This window comes from Salvelinus fontinalis, chromosome 10, assembly GCF_029448725.1.
Source record: "Salvelinus fontinalis isolate EN_2023a chromosome 10, ASM2944872v1, whole genome shotgun sequence".
NCBI classification, from domain to species: Eukaryota; Metazoa; Chordata; class Actinopteri; order Salmoniformes; family Salmonidae; genus Salvelinus; species Salvelinus fontinalis.
Window position 1 is genome coordinate 47,372,785 of NC_074674.1, and position 19,474 is coordinate 47,392,258.

Consider the following 19,474-nt stretch of genomic DNA (forward strand, 5'->3'; position numbering starts at 1 on the left):
AACCATACAGCACAATACAACACAACACAATATGAGCCTGGTTCATTTTCAGTAATGAGGCCCTGTACCCCATTTACAGTTTCTACTTCAATGCATCAGGTGGAGTTATTCACCAGCTATAGAGTGAGTTGTTGTTTATGTTTCTAAGACTGCAGGGTTGGAGATGCAACAATGGCCTTGAGAACAGCAGGAAGTGTGTTGGTGGTCTTTCTCTGGTCTGTAGCAGGTATGGTCTCATTCTTATCTTTACGTTGCCCTGTTTATCAATCTACAGATATTTCTAAAAGCATAACCATTTTTATGTTCTACTGGCGACACATTTGGCATCTCCACTTCACTTTAAACAGTTATCTTTCACGCCTCACTGAGTGAAGCTTATCTGTGGTTTCCATTCACACTCAACCAAAGAGTATCAATGTCTCAACTCAGCAACTATGGAACAAAGTGTTAGTGTGAGTCAAAAGACCTTGAACCTAATGTAACGTCCTTGTGATGTCTAACTGTGTTTCAGTGGTACTGGGTCAGAATGTCTGGAGTGTTACATACACCACTCAGAGTATCTGTACCTTGAAGGGGTCAACAGTGGAGATGTCCTGCTCTTACACATATCCTAGTGGTAGAGTATCAACTACCTTCTGGTTCACAAAAAATTATGCAGGGGTGAAGCCTGTGAGTCTGTTAGATGACCCAGACTATAAAGGACGTGTGACGTACCATAGAGACATGAAGAATGGCCACACCCTGAGAATCACAGACCTGAGAGAGAGTGACTCAGCTACGTACTGGTTCAGACTATTAACAGATCAGACCGGAGGGAAATATACTGGTGATCCTGGAGTCACTCTGTCTGTCACAGGTAAAATTCTATTGTCTGTTCTTCTGTTTAATCTTCATTGTCCCTTTAGGTCTGGAAATGGTCTTGATTTGTATTAATCTATTAAAAGTAATGAGCTGGCGCACACCCAGAGAAACTGATTTATTGTAGAGGTGCTGACTAACGGAGAATAAAATGTAAGCTATAACAACACACCCAGAGAAACGTATTTAGTGTAGAGGTGCTGACTAACGGAGAATAAACTGGAAGCTATAACAACACACCCAGAGAAACTGATTTAGTGTAGAGGTGCTGACTAACGGAAAATAAACTGGAAGCTCTTAACAACACACCCAGAGAAACGTATTTAGTGTAGAGGTGCTGACTAACGGAGAATAAACTGGAAGCTATAACAACACACCAAGAGAAACTGGTTTAGTGTAGAGGTGCTGACTAACGGAGAATAAACTGGAAGCTGTAGCAACACACCCAGAGAAACTGATTTAGTGTAGAGGTGTTGACTAAAGGAGAATAAACTGGAAGCTATAACAACACACCCAGAGAAACGTATTTAGTGTAGAGGTGCTGACTAACGGAGAATAAACTGGAAGCTATAACAACACACCCAGAGAAACTGATTTAGTGTAGAGGTGCTGACTAACGGAGAATAAACTGGAATCTATAACAACACACCCAGAGAAACTCATTTAGTGTAGAGGTGCTGACTAACGGAGAATAAACTGGAAGCTATAACAACACCCAGAGAAACTGATTTAGTGTAGAGGTGCTGACTAACGGAGAGTAAACTGGAAGCTATAACAACAAAGAGAGTCACACACTTCATATGAATAACCTCCCAGTCATTTATTGTGTAAAAACCACCAACGTTTCAGCATCACCTTCTTCAGGGTAAATGTATTGCATCATGTGATGACACTAGACAACAGGTGATTCAGGTTGATGTTGTCTACTCCAGACCTGCAGGTGAAGGTGACTCCTTATTCACAGATTTCAACATGGAGGATACTGACCTGTAGCACCACCAACTGTCCTCTGACTGGTAACCCCACCTACACCTGGTACAAGAACGGACAGGTTGTAACTGAGAAGACTTCCCCCTATTCAGTCTACCCTTATGCTGTAGACAGTTACTCCTGTGCTGTAAAAGCCAATGAGGATCTCCACTCTCCTTCAGTGTGTGAGTGTGGATTCAACTCAGTATTCTCGTTTAACTTTTCAAATGTAATTATTCTGTCTGCTAAACAGTCCTCATAGATAACACTTAGCATAACAGTAACACAGGATGTCAGAACTACTTTGGATTCCACTATGGAAATCATTATATTCCAGGTGTCGATGGTCAGAGATGCAGCAGAGTGACTTACACCAAGAGGACAATCTGTGTCTTGAAGGGGTCAACAGTGAACATATCCTGTACTTATGACAGTGGTTATGATATCGTCACATCATCACTCTGGTTTAGTCCTAAACAGAGATCTAGGTGGAGTAATAAGTCAATCCCTGAGGACCTAACCACAGACCCAGGATATGAAGGTCGTGTGAAGTACACTGACAAAGAGACATGGAGAAACAAAGGTCCCTCCAACCTGAGAATCTCAGATCTGAGAGAGGAGGACTCAGCTGAGTATCGCTTCACTTTTAAAAAAAACAACTTTGAATGGGGTCATAGTTTCCCAGGAACAACTCTGTCTGTCACAGGTAATACTACACTGTATGATACAACTGTATATCATAATATATTACAGGATAAATGAATTAACCATCCTGTTGACACAGAGGTGTATGTGGTTTTATACATATTGTTTCAGGTCTGCAGGTGAAGGTGACTCCTGCTACAGAGGGACAGAAGACACTGACCTGTAGAACCACCTGTACTCTGACTGACAACCCCAACCCCACCTACATCTGGTACAAGAACGGACAACGTCTTGATGAGCCCACTTCCCAACAATACTCTAGTAATACCCTAGTAGTGTTGGGTCATTCTGTGGACAGTTACTCCTGTACTGTAGAACACCATGAGGACCTCCACTCTCCTGCAGTGTGTGAGTATGAATTAAACTACTATTATACTCAGAAAGTATCAATAATTTAAGGTCAATAAGAAGGGTATTACTGCTTTATCTATCAATATTCATCATTACATAGAAATTACACACAATATCATAGATGTATGCATGTCTATAGTTAGAATGTTCAGTACCTCAAACACTTGAAGAATAGTTTAATAGACACTCAAGTCCTAAAGTATCTCCTAATGTATTCTTGTTCATGTTTTGTGTAAGTGATAGTCCTCTGACTTTAGATATAATACATTTTTGACATGACGTCATTTGAGGTAGTGTACTACAGTCCTGACACTCTGACAAATTCTGCTTTACTAGATGCTCCAAAGAACACCTCAGTGTCAGTCAGTCCCTCTGGTGGAGTAGTGGAGGGCAGTTCAGTGACTCTGGCCTGCAGCAGTGATGCCAACCCACCTGTGGACAAATACACCTGGTACAAGAAGAATGTAGCCTCACCAAAAGCATCAGGACAGAGTTACAGCATCACTAACATCAGCTCTGAGGACAGAGGAGAATATTACTGTGAGGCCCAGAATGGAAGAGGATCTATGAACTCTACAGCTCTGATGATCATTGTAGCAGGTAAAGTTCCATCTTCAATACAAAATGATGTTCAATAAGAAATTATGTTTCAAGATAATCTTCTCATAGTTTGCCTTATGACACTTTGGTTTATAACTATACATAGGCTTCTACATACAAGTATTGCATTAATGTCCTGTATTGCTGTATATTCATTTTCACTTCATAATAACATATACTCATATCATCTATGTTATCTTTTAGGGAAACAACCATCAGTTATAACTGCAGCTGTAGGAATCATAGTGGTTGTTCTAGGTGTCATACTGGCTTCATGTCTCTCTGGACTCATGTGGTTCAGGTGAGTGAAAATTCATATTTTAAATATTATTTCACTTTATTATCTTCATTACTTTATTAATATATTCATTCACTCATTCATTTACAAACCAGGAAGAAGGTCTCCAAAACTACCTCTGACACAAGACACACGGCAGACAATGGACAGGTGAGTCTGTTCAAACAGATGTAAGATCAGGTTTATTACTTTGTGGGACATTTCCACTCTTCATGCTGTCTGCCCCAGGTCTATTTATGTTGTCTGTCCTCTCTCTCCATCAGGGAGACTCTAGTCCAGTGTATGACAACTTCTCAGGTATGACCATGACCTCTACTGCAGCACAGACAGCAGCCACCATCGACCAGGATGACGTTCACTACGCCAGCGTAGACTTCTCTCGCTTAAAAATCCAGGAAGTGCCTCAGTATTCTACCGTTCAACTGCCTCAACCCCAGAAACAGGACGAGGATGTCCAATACGATGCTGTGAAATTCAACTGCCCCAGTGCTGCCAACCGGTGAGCATATTCTGCCATTACAACAACAGTCAATTCTAGAGCATTGTGAATACACCGCATTAAAGGAGAAGTTGGCTTTTTTTTTTTACAACCAAATTTATATTTTTTTATGTAAATGCCATGTTATAGAAAGGTCCAGACACCTTTTTTTGTGACTTCACTTGTTTTAGAGAAACTTTCCCCAACCAGCAATTCACTTCCTCATCCTCGTTGTGCAGTAGAGGCTCTGAAAAAAGATGAACAAACACTCCAAAAACACAAATACGTCTTTTAGAAACAGAAAGCTCTCAGTATAGTGATGCAGGACTTTAGATGTAACAGTTGAACACATGAAAGTGTCATTCCAAACTTTATCCACAACGTTATATTCCATTGTGTGACTCGTTCTGTTTCCCCGTCCAACTGTTCCATTCTCAGTGTATCATGCTGCTAGAACGGACGAGAAGCATCGTTCAAGTCTCAACAACATGGAACATAACGTTGTGGATTAAGTTCTGAATGACACAACTTCATGTGTACAACATATAAAGACCTGCATCACTATAGACTAGAGCTTTTTAGTTTCTAAAAGGATGTTTTGGGGTGTTTTTGGAGCCACTTAGTGAACAACGAGGATGAGGAAGTGAATAGATGGTTGGGGATAGTTTCTCAAAAACGAGTGAATTCACACAAAAACATCTGGACCCTCCTATAACATACCATTTACATATATTTTAGATTTGGTTGTAAACAAGCTTTATTCTTGATTACAGCTCATTCATATGCTGCTGCTTATTGTACGAGAAGACCATGTCATCAATAAGCAAAACAGTTGACCCCTAGTGACCACTCGTTGTTTACATGGCATTTCCTTAAACTACAAACCCAACAATAGAAATCTCTAGACAATTTCTATGTCTATAATGAGAGAGTGGTGGTTTTGAGGAACTGTTCTGTGTTCCAAATTGAACCCTATTCCCTATTTAGTGCTCTACTTTTCTCCAGAGCCATATAGGCCTTGGTCAAAGTAATGCACTATAAAGAGTATATGACGTTTTTTTTGGTGATGCAGATTCTGTTTCTCTCTTTTCAGACCCATGGCAGCTGAGGAGGACTCCTCTGAGATCTAAAGTAGAGTCAACAAACCCAGAAGACCTGAACACAACAAACCCAGAACACAACAAACCCAGAAGACCTGAACACAACAAACCCAGAACACAACAAACCCAGAAGACCTGAACACAACAAACCCAGAACCAAGAAGACCTGAACACAACAAACCCAGTACCAAGAAGACCTGAACACAACAAACCCAGAAGACCTGAACACAACAAACCCAGAACCAAGAAGACCTGAACACAACAAACCCAGAACCAAGAAGACCTGAACACAACAAATCCAGAACCAGAGGACCTGAACACAACAAACCCAGAACCAAGAAGACCTAAACACAACACCCAGAACCAAGAAGAACTGAAAACAACAAACCCAGAACCAAGAAGACCTTGTATATCTGGATCCGTATATTCAAACTAGTGGTATAATTAAGCAATAAGGTCAGAGGGGGTGCGGTATATTGGCCAATATACTGTACCACGGCTAATGACTGTTCCTCTGCACAACACAATGCAGAGTGCCTTGATACAGCCCTTAGCCGTGGTATATTGACCATATACTACAAGCCCGAGGGCCTTATTGCTATTATAAACTGGTTACCAACATAAATAGAAAGTAAACAAATATTTTTGTGTCATACCAGTGTTCTATTGTCTGATATACAGTACATGAAATGCAATGCTTATTCAGCCAATCAGCATCCAGGACACAAACTACCTGGTTTATAATAGTATCTAATAATATACAGTGCATTCAGAAAGTATTCAGACCCCTTGACTTTTTTCCACATTTTATTAAGTTACAGCCTTATTCTAAAATTAATTAAATCATTTTTTCCCCCTCATCAATCTACACACAATACCCCATAATGACAAAGCAAAAACAGGTTTTTAGAAAGGTTTGCAAATTGATTAAAAATAGAAAATTGAGGTATCACATTGCGTAAGTATTCAGACTCTTTACTCAGTACTTTGTTAAAGCACCATTGGCAGCGAGTCTTTCTTGGGTATCATGCTACCAGCTTAAACATTTTTTTTACAGCAAGTACATTTTGTTGTCTGTTACCCAAATAAATTACATTAGTTTCTATACACTTTATATACTATTCCCCAGGTCGTTGCTGCAAATGAGAACGTGTTCTCAGTCAACTTACCTGGTAAAATAACGGTAAAATGAAAAAAATGAAATATAGTTTGCTAGATTTTTTTCAAATATTTGTTTAAATGTTTTTATGACAAAGTTATAGCACAGTTTTGCCACAAAATTCAGGAAGTAGTTCTGCTTGATGCAATGTTTCTTATTACTTTTATCAAAACATTACTAATGTGTGAAGTGTAAACAAATCGTAAACAAATCATAAACATGCCGCTGTAATTCAGCGGCAACGCGTCGTATAGTTCACAATCCACTTTGTTCAGAGCAGCTGTGTGATGCACAATGCCAGTTTATGGAAGTCACATCACTTGATTGTCAGAGGTAACAGAGTTAACTTCTAGCTGGCTAGCTTTCGGTTTCACTGAACAACGTCTGCTTCATGTAGCTAACAAGCCAGCTGAGATAGCTAGTTCACTGAATTCATATGCCAGTTCCACGTTAACTCTTAATAATAACACGATATCTTTACATGCGTGGTTCATTCTGTATCGATTTTTTTACATTTTCAAATGTTATTTGACATTTTATTTTGTGTATTTTCATTTGTATCTTTATCTGATGCCATCTTCTGTTTGAATTATCCGCTGGTATCCCCTGAATCCGCCCACCTCTTCCCCGAAGTAGACCTTATGAGCATTGTAGATTTGCATGTTTCACTCTCTGATCGGATTATCTGAATTCACTAGTCGAGTGTCAATCACAGAAAAAACAACATGGATGAAAATACATTTTTAGAAAATGTGAATCCCTAGTTCGTTTCTCTGGTCCCTGGCAAAGACATAGACTGTGTATAGGGCAAATATTTCAGCTTTGCCTGTTCCACTGATATGGATTCAGTTAATCTACAGAGTACCTAACCCGGATCCGGGAGCACCCCCCACACCCCCCACACTGATTAGCATCGCTAGCATAGCGTCACAATTAAATAGTAGCATCTAAATATCATTAAATCACAAGTCCAAGACACCCAATGAAAGACACAGATCTTGTGAATAAAACCACCATTTCAGATTTTTTAAATGTTTTACAGGGAAGACACAATATGTAAATCTATTAGCTAAACACGTTAGCAAAATGACACCATTTTCTTACTCCAACAGTTTCTTACTCCATCAGGTGCTATCACCAATTCGGCTAAACTAAGATATTGATAGCCACTAACCAACAAAAAAATTCTTAAGATGACAGTCTGATAACATATTTATGGTATAGCATAGTTTTTTTTTTTTAAATGTGCATTTTTCAGGTATAAATCACAGTTCTACATTGCAGCTGCAATCTGATATAGTGCTGATGCAGCTAGAACAATTACAGAGACCAACGTTATATAACTAATTACTTGTCTTAAAACATTTCAGAAAAAATACACAGCGTACAGACATTGAAAGCCCAACATCTGGTGAATCCAAACAATATTTCAGATTTTTTAAATGTTTTATAGCGAAAACAAAATGTAGCGCTAAATTAGCATAACCAGGCCAGCCAGAACCAGCTGGACGCGCGCGACCAGTTCACATGCACGACAGATATATGAAATAACATCGTAAATTGGGTCTTACTATTGCTGATCTTTCATCAGAATGTTGATCAAGGTGTCCTTAGTCCTGATGAGTCGTTCAATCCATTCACAATGGCAACTTCCCCTCTTCATTTAGCCTGGGTACTGGTCGACTGGCACGGCTCTGTCCAAAGTTAAAAAACTCACAGAACGGAACACGGCAAAACTCCCGAAAAAATTCTAATAATCTGATTAAACTATATTGAAAAAACATACATTACGGTGATATGGTCACATGTATCAAACAAACTTCGACACGGAGATAGTTTTCATCCGTAACGTCAGCATAACAAAAGTCAATGGCTTCTCTAAACGCGCATCTCAGGAAACCGGAAGTTGTCGGTCACGCTAAAGAAATAGGTCTTATTTCACGTCAGTACAAGATAAACAAAAAATTTCTCCTCTGACGTCTTCCAGACACCCAGAGGAAGAAGAAGGAAGTGTGTTTCGGGTCATAGGTCGCGTGACCATATATAGGCAGAGCTTTGAAGCGAGCATACACATCTTGCAATCTTTTTCTGGCTCAGGGAAAGTGCTGTGAAATGACCTGTGTTTGACTCAGAGACAAAATTGGAACGGTTTTAGAAACCATAGCTTGTTTTCTATCCAATGGCATATGGTTATATGCATATAGTAACAGCAATAATTGAATAAGAGGCAGTTTTATCTGTAGAGGCAATTATGCTAATGTGAAAACAGCACCCCCTGTATTCTCAAGAAGTTAACAAATACGGAAAATCCAATGTTCACACCAGTCTCATACTTTTAAATCCATGACGGGAAGAGTGAACTTGCTCACTTGGGAAAGGGTTGGGATTCGGGATCTCAGTCTCAGGCATCTTGTTACCAGTTTGTTATTTTGTTATTGATCCAAGTGGATGAGGACATGATTGGGACATATGAAGAGAGACAGAAGGCTGCAGTAATGTTGAGATGCCAGTAGGGAGAGCTCTAGTCTATAACACTGGAACCTTCAGTAGCACTTAGATGGAGATGATGAGGAGTGATGGGTCACATTATGTGAGGAAACACATTAAGAAACCATATAGAACAGTCAACACTTTGTTGTGGATCTGTATTTAAAGAAAACGGCCTCGTACTCATTTCTTGCTCGTACAATATGCATATTATTATTACTATTGGATAGAAAATACTCTCTAGTTTCTAAAACCGTTTGAATTATATCTATGAGTAAAACAGAACTCATTTTGCAGCAAACTTCCTGACAGGAAGTGTAAAATCTGAAATCGATGCTCTGTTCTAGGGCCTGCCTATAAATGTCCTTGATATATATCAGTATACATGCACTTCATACGTCTTCCACTAGATGTCGACAGGCAGATAGAGAAGAAATGAAGTGTATAACTTGATCTGGGGTTGAATAAAAGCTCTTTGCATGACGTGTCACCAGTTTCCTGTTTTCTGGAGAGTGCGTGAAGGGACCTGGATTTGCCTTCTGATAAGCTGTCGTTATAGACAACTAATATCTCCGTCTTTGATTTTAAAACATAGATTTCTTGTATAACATGTTATAAGACTGTCATCTGATGAAGTTGTTTCTTGGTTAGTTTGGTTGGTTCTTGGTTAGTTGGCTTTGTGCATGCTACCTGTGCTGTGAAAAATGTCTGTCGTTTTTTGTGTTTGGTGGTGAGCTAACATAAATATATGTGGTGTTTTCGCTGTAAAACATTTTAAAAATCGGACATGTTGACTGGATTCACAAGATGTTTATCTTTCATATGCTGTATTGGACTTGTTAATGTGTGAAAGTTAAATATTTCAAAAAAATATATTTTGAATTTCGCGCCCTGCACTTGACGTGGCTGTTGTCATATTGTGCCCGGCTTCGGGCTTGCAGCCCAAAGAAGTTAATTGAAAATGGGCTGCATTTAGCCCCTTTAAAAAATGCAGGCCCACTCCTCAAATGAAGAAATGTAAATAGCTGTCACGTTCTGACCATAGTTCTTTTGTATTTTCTTTGTTTTAGTGTGGTCAGGGCATGAGCTGAGTGGGCATTCTATGTTGTGTGTCTAGTTTTCTTGTTTCTGTGTTTGGCCTGATATGGTTCCCAATCAGAGGCAGGTGTTAGTCGTTTGTCTCTGATTGGGAGCCATATTTAGGTAGCCCGTTTTCTGTTGGGTTTTGTGGGTGGTTGTCTTCAGTCTTTGTGTGTCTGCACCAGATAGAACTGTTTCGGTTTTCACGTTTGCTGTTTTTGTATTTTGGAAGTGTTCCGTTTGTCTTTTTATTAAACATGATGAACACTAATCACGCTGCGCTTTGGTCCTCTCCTTCCACAGAAGAAAACCGTTACAGAACCACCAACCAATAAAGGACCAAGCAGCGTGGTAACGGGCGGCAGCAGCAGCAGCGGCCGAAAGATCGTGAGGAATGGACATGGGAGGATGTTCTGGAAGGCAAGGGAGTCTACACATGGGAGGAGATCCTGGCGGGAAGGGATCGCCTTCCATGGGAACAGGTGGAGGCAGTTGGAGAGCAGAGGCAGCCGGAGAGAGGAACCAGCGGTATGTGGGAACACGGCTGGCAAGGAAGCCCGAGAGGCAGCCCCAAAAATGTATTGGGAGGGGGGGGCACACGGGGAGTGTGGCTAAGTCAGGTAGGAGACCTCAGCCAACTCCCCGTGCTTACAGTGGAGAGCGTCGTACTGGTCAGGCACCGTGTTATGTGGTGGAGCGCACGGTGTCCCCAGTACGCGTGCTAAGCCCGGTGCGATACATCCCAGCTCCTCGTATCACCCGGGCTAGAGTGGGCATCGAGCCAGGTGCCATGAAGCCGGCTCAACGCATCTGGTCTCCAGTGCGTCTCCTCGGGCCGGCGTACATGGCACCAGCCTTACGCATGGTGTCCCTGGTTCGCCAGCACAGCCCAGTGCGGGCTATTCCACCTCGCTGCACTGGCCTGGCTACGGGGAGCATTCAACCAGGTAAGGTTGGGCAGGCTCGGTGCTCGAGACCTCCTGTGCGCCTTCACGGTTCGGTCTATCCGGTGCCACCTCCTCGCACAAGCCCAGTACCACCAGTGCCAACACCACGCACCAGGCTTCCTGTTCGTCTCCAGAGTCCAGTACGCCCTGTTCCTCCTCCCCGCACTCGCCCTGAGGTGCGTGTCCTCAGCCCGGTACCACCAGTACCGGTACCACGCACCAGGCATCCAGTGCATCTCCAGAGTCCAGTACACCCTGTTCCTCCTCCACGCACTCGCGCAGAGGGGCATGGCCCTAGACCGGTACCACCAGTTCGAGCACTACGCACAAGGCCTAATGTGCACCTCAGCAGGCCAGAGCTGCCCGTCTGTCCAGCGCCATCTGAGCCGCCCATCTGTCCAGCGCCGTCTGAGCCGCCCGTCTCTCCAGCGTCGTCAGAGCCGCCCGTCTGTCCAGCGCCGTCAGAGCCGCCCGTCTGTCCAGCGCCGTCAGAGCCGCCCGTCTGTCCAGCGCCGTCAGAGCCGCCCGTCTGTCCAGCGCCGTCAGAGCCGCCCGTCTGTCCTGAGCCGCTAGAGCCGCCCGTCAGTCAGGAGCCGCCAGAGCCGCCCATCAGTCAGGAGCCGCCAGAGCCGCCCGTCAGTCAGGAGCCGCCAGAGCCGCCCGTCAGTCAGGAGCCGCCAGAGCCGCCCGCCAGTCAGGAGCCGCCAGAGCTGAGGGGCCATTTAGTAGGGTTGCCAATCCTAGGTCGTCGATGAGGGTCACCGTTCCTAGGAGTCCACGGAGGCGGGAAATGACAATGGTGGAGTGGGGTCCACGTCCATCGCCAGAGCCTCCACCGCGGACAGATGACCACCCAGACCCTCCCCTATAGGTTCAGGTTTTGCGGCCGGAGTCCGCACTTTGGGGGGGGGGGGGGGGTTGTACTGTCACGTTCTGACCATAGTTCTTTTGTATTTTCTTTGTTTTAGTGTGGTCAGGGCGTGAGCTGAGTGGGCATTCTATGTTGTGTGTCAAGTTTTCCTGTTTCTGTGTTTGGCCTGATATGGTTACCAATCAGAGGCAGGTGTTAGTCGTTTGTCTCTGATTGGGAGCCATATTTAGGTAGCCAGTTTTCTGTTGGGTTTTGTGGGTGGTTGTCTTCAGTCTTTGTGTGTCTGCACCAGATAGAACTGTTTCGGTTTTCACGTTTGTTGTTTTTGTATTTTGGAAGTGTTCCGTTTGTCTTTTTATTAAACATGATGAACACTAATCACTCTGCGCTTTGCTCCTCTCCTTCCACAGAAGAAAACCGTTACAATAGCTACTGTATGTGGTCTTTAGCAGTACGTCCAGTACATCCCTTTCTGACATGCTGTTGATGCATGTGATTGTCTTAAATCCCTGACTAGGCTACTTTCTAAATGTGTCAATCACTAAAATCACACTTCTTGTTCTATGCACTGCTACAACGGTACGTTGACTCACTGTACAAGATCTTTCCCCTTCACTATGTAAGTTGACGAGATCATTAAATATATATATGTGTGTGTACTGTATCATTTTACTTTTACTTACATTTTGGATGGACTGGCGGGTCCATCCTGACCCTAACTGGGATACACACACCACTGAAAATGAGGACCAGACACTCTGGCAGTAAGTATGTTATAACATATTCATTCATGTGTTTATTTTGTATATAGTATTTGTGTTTGTTTGTGTGAGTGGGTAAGTGGGTGAGTGAGAGAAAGACAGAGACAGAGGAGAGAGATGAACACAGAAAGTAGAAGTGAGAGAGAAAGCTATAGAGCAGTGTGTAAAGTGATCATACTGTGTTTCCTGTGTCGCTGTCTCTCTCTGAGTGTGAAAATCTCCCCCAGTGACACGTTCACATCTCTTCAGAGAGACGCTCAGCCCTCCGTGTATCAGACCATTCAGGGGAGAAAATCACCACAGAACCTGGACTGATAAAACCACCACAGAACCTGCACTGATAGAACCACCAAAGAAACCTGGACTGAAGAGAACCACCACAGAACCTGGAGGGAAGAGAACCACCACCGAACCTGGAGAGAAGAGATCCACCACAGAACCTAGACTGAAGAGAACCACCACAGAACCTGGACTGATACGACCACCACAGAACCTGGAGGGAAGAGAACCACCACCAAACCTGGAGAGAAGAGAACCACCACAGAACCTAGACTGAAGAGAACCATCACAGAACCTGGACTGAAGAGAACCATCACAGAACCTGGACTGATAGAACCATCACAGAACCTGGACTGATAGAACCATCACAAAACCTGTACTGATAGAACCACCACAGAACCTGGAGGGAAGTGAACCACCACCGAACCTGGAGAGAAGAGAACCACCAACAAACCTAGACTGAAGAGAACCACCACAGAACCTGGACTAAAGAGAACCATCACAGAACATGGACTAAAGAGAACCATCACAGAACATGAACTGAAGAGAACCACCACAGAACCTGGACTGAAGAGCTATGGCACTAAACCAAAGCGAGTCCTTACACCTCTATTCTCTTGCTAATATATTGTTATCATATCTTGAAGGTTCACCCAAATTACAAAATGACACATTGGTTTCCTTACCCTTATAGCAGTCTATGAACATGGTGTGACAGCAATCCATGCTTTGGTTTATTTTCCCCTGGCACTGTTTCCACTTGCTAACGTTTTAGCATTCGTGGCACAAATCCCATTCGTCATGTGACTGATAAGCGGCATTTCTCGCACATAATTTCGAAATCATTCAAAAGTTTAAAAAAATGTATTGTGAAGCTCAACAAAGTCACTTACAGATGATTTGAACATGATGTGAGAATGTTCTTATGTGAAATCTTAATATCAGTCCCGTGACTTGAATGGGATTTTTGTAAATGTGGGAGTATTCAACATTGCAGCCGACTTTATAGGCGAGTCGAGATCTACAAATCACCTTGCATGATACATAACTACTCAATATTATTTATAGATCAGTCAGTCACAATTTACCCAATTTACCCATGATACATCACAGTTTTGATGCTCTCGAACACTGTCTGTGTGACTGAGGAAGGAAGCCCTCTCTGCATAAGCTTCTTGGTCCCTAACATAGAATTGGATAGAGGGTACATCTATGCATCTTTGTCATGACAGCTTCTGTAACAGAATGGGAAGTGCAATTGAGGGCTATTTCGATTTTAAAGAAGTTAATGTCTTCTACTACAACTTCCATAAGTTTAATGACAGTTGGCAAACTAACTGAAACGGTGTATTCAATGGCTTTAGCCATGCTAAAACAGGATTTGAAATAAATACGCCCTCTATTAAACTCTATGGACACTGACTCATTCAAAGTTTTATCAACCACAGATCTCAAACTTCACACTCAGTGTGTTTATTTAGACTGACAGTAAGTTGACTTACAACACGTCTACCCTTCACTCTGTAAGTATGCTTGACGATATCTTAAAATATGTATCTTTTGTCATTTGTTTGTAAACATGAACTTCTGTACCTGTTATGTGCATGGCGATGCTATTGGAATGTATGTTGTTTTATTTTTCTGTTATGTACAGTATGCTCTGGAGATATATTTTTGCATATTAATCTGATACAGAATTGTACATGGGGTTTCACATATAATACATGTGCATGTTATTTTAAGGACTCTGAGAGCAATAGATTGTTGTGGAGACATTTTTGACTTGTTTGAGACTTGTTTGAAAATGGACTAAAGAAAGAGTGCGAGTAATAGTGGATGGGTGGATGCTTCATAAGAGATTTAGGAGTAGTTTTAACATGAGACACAGTGATGGTGTGTTGTGTTTAGGAGTAGTATTAACATGAGACACAGTGATGGTGTGTTGTGTTTAGGAGTAGTATTAACATGAGACACAGTGACTGTGGGTTGTGTTTAGGAGTAGTATTAACATGAGACACAGTGATGGTGGGTTGTGTTTAGGAGTAGTATTAACATGAGACAGTGATGGTGGGTTGTGTTTAGGAGTAGTATTAACATGAGACACAGTGATGGTGGGTTGTGTTTAGGAGTAGTATTAACATGAGACACAGTGACTGTGGGTTGTGTTTAGGAGTAGTATTAACATGAGACACAGTGATGGTGGGATGTGTTTAGGAGTAGTATTAACATGAGACACAGTGATGGTGGGTTGTGTTTAGGAGTAGTATTAACATGAGACACAGTGATGGTGGGTTGTGTTTAGGAGTAGTATTAACATGAGACACAGTGAAGGGGGGTTGTGTTTAGGAGTAGTATTAACATGAGACACAGTGACTGTGGGTTGTGTTTAGGAGTAGTATTAACATGAGACACAGTGATGGTGGGTTGTGTTTAGGAGTAGTATTAACATGAGACACAGTGATGGTGGGTTGTGTTTAGGAGTAGTATTAACATGAGACACAGTGATGGTGGGTTGTGTTTAGGAGTAGTACTAACATGAGACACAGTGATAGGATTAACATGAGACACAGTGATGGTGGGTTGTGTTTAGGAGTAGTATTAACATGAGACACAGTGATGGTGGGTTGTGTTTAGGAGTAGTATTAACATGAGACACAGTGATGGTGAGTTGTGTTTAGGAGTAGTATTAACATGAGACACAGTGACGGTGGATTGAAAGGCTGACTAACGTGTCCTTTCCAACAATGCAGAGTTAAATATAAAAATACAGTGGATTCGGAAAGTATTCAGACCCCTAGACTTTTCCATATTTTGCTACGTTACAGCCTTATTCGAAAATGGATTAAATTGTTTTTTCCCCCTCATCAATCTACACACAATACTCCATAATAATAAATGCAAAAACAGTTTTTTATACATTTTTGAAAATGTATAAAAAATGTTAAACTGAAACATTACATTTACATAAGTATTAAGACCTTTTACTTTCTTGAAGCACCTTGGCAGCAAATAGAGCCTTGAGTCATCTTTGTTTTTATACAAGCTTGGCAAACTTGTATTTGGTTAGTTTCTCTCATTCTTCTCTCCAGATCCTCTCAAGCTCTGTGAGGTTGGATGGAGAGCATCGCTGCACAGCTATTTTCAGGTCTCTCCAGAGAGGTTTGATCAGGTTTGTCCTGCCTCTGGCTGTGCCACTGAAGGACATTCAGAGACTTGTCCCGAAGCCACTCCTGCGTTGTCTTGGCTGTGTGCTTAGGGTTGTTGTCCTGTTCGGAGGTCCTGAGCGCTCTGTAGCAGGTTTTCATCAAGGATCTCTCTGTACTTTTCTCATCTTTCCCTCAATCCTGACTAGTCTCGGCCAAAGAGTTCCATCTTGGTTTCATCAGACCAGAGAATCTCATTTAGGTGCCTTTTGGCAAAGTTCAAGCTGGCTGTCATCTGCCTTTTACTGAGGAGTGGCTTCCACCTGGCCACTCTACAATAAAGGCCTGACTGGTGGAGTGCTGCAGAGATGGTTGTCCATCTGGAAGGTTCTCCCATCTCCACAGAGGAACATTGGAGCTCTGTCAGAGTGACCATCGGGTTCTTGGTCACCTACCTGACCAAGGCCTTTCTCCCCCGATTGCTCCGTTCTTCCATTTAAGAATGATGGAGGCCACTGTTTTCTTGGGGACCTTCAATGCTGCAGACATTTTTTGGTACCCTTCCCAAGTTCTTTGCCTAGACCCAATCCTGTCTCGGAGCTCTACAGACAATTCCTTCGACGTCATGGCTTGGTTTTTGCTCTGACATGCATAGTCAACTGTGGGACCTTATATAGACAGGAATTTACCACAGGTGGACTCCAATCACATTTTACATTTTAAGGATGATCAATGGAAACATGATACACCTGAGCTCAATTTCAAAACTTATAACAAATGTAGAATGATGAGGATTCTTTTTTTTAAATCAATTTTAGTGTAAGGCTGTAATGTAACAAAATGTCGAAATAGGTAAAGGGGTCTGTATACTTACACTGTATAAATGTTTTGGGGGAAATAGTGACACAAGGAATAAATACAGAGTGAATAACGAATATCAGTAACGAGTAAAAAATAACATGTATGTTTAACAGTACCGAGTCGATGTGCAGGGGTATGAGGTAATTGATGTAGCTATGTACATACATATAAGGGAAAGGGGGATACCTAGTCAGTTGCACAACTGAATGCATTCAACTGAAATGTGACTTCTACATTTAACCCCTCTGAATCAGAGAGATGCTTGGGGCGGTATTAATGTACGTAATCAAGGCACGGGAGCAGTTGTTGTCGTGGGTTAACTGCCTTGCTCAGGGGCAGAACTGCAGAATTTACTACTTTTGCCAGTTCAGGAAGTCAAAACAGCAACCTTTACTGGCCCAGCGCTCTTAACCGCTAGGCTACCTGTTGCCCCATAGGTAGGGGTAAAGTGACTAGGCATCAGGATAGATAATAGACTAAGTGAGCATAGATGTAATTTACTGTAGCTCGTCTGGTGGACTTGTGTCACTGGGCAGCTCGCGGCTGGATTTCCCTTTGTAATCCATGATAGTTTGCAAGTCCAGCCACATGCTTCTCGCTTCAGACCCAGCACAGTAGGATTCAACCTTAGTCCTGTATTGACGCGTTTCCGGTTTGATTGCTCATCTAGAGGTGGTCGCAGAATTTCTTTATGCGTCCGGATTAGTGTCCCGTTCCTTGAGAGCGGAAGCTCTAGCCTTTAGCTCTGTGCAGATGTTGCCTGTAATCCATGGCTTCGGGTTAGGGTACGTCTGTAGGTCACTGTGGTGACAATGTCGGCGATGCACTTATTAATGAAGCGGTGAATGACTTGGTCAATTCCTCCATGTTATTGGATGAATCCCGGAACATATTCCAGTCTGTGCCAGTGAAACAGTCCTGTAGCTGAGCATCCACTTGATCGGACCACTTCCGTATTGAGCGTGTCTCTGGTACGTCCTGTTTGAGTTTTTGCTTGTCGGCAAAAAAAAGTGTTCATAGGCTGTCCCCATAGGAGCACCCTTTTTGGTTCTAGGTAGAATTATTTTTGGTTCCAGGTAGATCCTTTTTGTGTTCCATGTAGAACCCTCTGTGGAAAGGGTTCTACATGGAACCCAAAAATATTCTACCTGGAAACAAAAATAGTTCTTCAAAGTGTTCTCCTATAGGGAGAGCCAAATAACCCTCTAAGGTTCTAGATAGCACCATTTGTTTTCTAAGAGTGTAGACAAATCAGCAAGATGTAAATCCATGTCCTCGTTCAGCCACGACTCTGAGAAACATATATGACAGTTATTCAGGTCCCGTTGACAGGATAGTCTCGAGCTCATCCAGTTTGTTGGGCTATTTGGTGGTCTATTTGATCACCAACGTAATCTCGTCAGGATGCCTGCTCGCTTGACTCTCTGTTGCCGGGGATCAGGGTTGCCGGGGATCAGGGTCTGGTCCGGAGTAAGCAGAATGTCCAAAGTTGCAGACTTGTTGAAGTTGAAATTTTTGTCCAAATCAAGTTTAGTGATCACTGTTCTGATGTTTAGAAGCTGTACGCCAAAGGAAATGTGTCACGACTTCCACCGAAGTCAGTCCTTCTCCTTGTTCGGTCGGCGTTTGGCGGTCGACGTCACCGGCCTTCTAGCCATCACCGATCCACTTTTCATTTTCCATTTGTTTTGTCCTTGTCTTACACTCCTGGTTTCACTCCCCCACTTACTTGTTCATTATTTAACCCTCTGTTCCCCCATGTTTGTTTGTGAGTGATTGTTTGTTGTATTTACGGTCCGTATTGTGAGCTAGGTATTATTGTCTTGTATTTTTAAGTCTTGAGTAAAATGACGTGTATTAATCATCTCTGCTGTCCTGCGCCTGACTCCTCTGCACCAGCTACACTCAGACCTATTACAAAATGATGGCAGAGACATTAAGAACAAAAAAAAGTTAAGACCAGCATAAAAAACACAAATTAGCATCCACTGCAGCACCATCTCCTTCTATCACCAGCCTCCTCTGCTGTACATAACGGCCAACATTGTAACATAATATGATAGTGGCTTATACTACAATAGACATCAGTGTTTGTGTGCTTAAATGTGACTTGGTCAAGTACTAGCCAGTGCTGTGTTTCCTTAGTTTGTTATGTTGTCATTGACCCAAAATGTTTGAGGACATTATTATTAGGTACCGGTACTGTACACAATGACCAACAGTGGTTGTGTCCCAATGTAACGCTCGTCGTTGTAAGGATGGTAGGACCAAGATGCAGCGTGGGGTAGGTAAATCATTTTTATTAATGATAACCAGCAACAAAACAATAAAGAGTAAACAAAATGAACGTGCAGCTTTGTAGGGCTCAAAAGCAACAATACAAAAACAAGATCCCACAAACAACATGTGGGAAAAGGCTGCCTAAATATGATCCCCAATCAGAGACAACGATAGACAGCTGCCTCTGATTGGGAAACATACCCGGCCAACATAGAAATACAAAAAACTAGAGTACGCACCCTAGTCG

General features: G+C 42.4%; 1 protein-coding gene across 1 annotated transcript in view; it reads left to right on the forward strand.

Moving 5' to 3' along the window:
• The first annotated feature begins 360 nt into the window (after positions 1–360).
• Positions 361–19,474, forward strand: part of LOC129863318 (uncharacterized) — an 87,045-nt gene continuing 67,931 nt past the window's right edge. The window contains exons 1-8 of the mRNA XM_055935208.1: positions 361–856; positions 1,791–2,012; positions 2,165–2,533; positions 2,644–2,880; positions 3,220–3,483; positions 3,688–3,784; positions 3,877–3,931; positions 4,045–4,280. Of these exons, the coding sequence (XP_055791183.1) occupies positions 493–856; positions 1,791–2,012; positions 2,165–2,533; positions 2,644–2,880; positions 3,220–3,483; positions 3,688–3,784; positions 3,877–3,931; positions 4,045–4,280 (1,844 nt within the window). The 5' untranslated portion in view covers positions 361–492. The remainder of the gene's footprint in view (positions 857–1,790; positions 2,013–2,164; positions 2,534–2,643; positions 2,881–3,219; positions 3,484–3,687; positions 3,785–3,876; positions 3,932–4,044; positions 4,281–19,474) is intronic.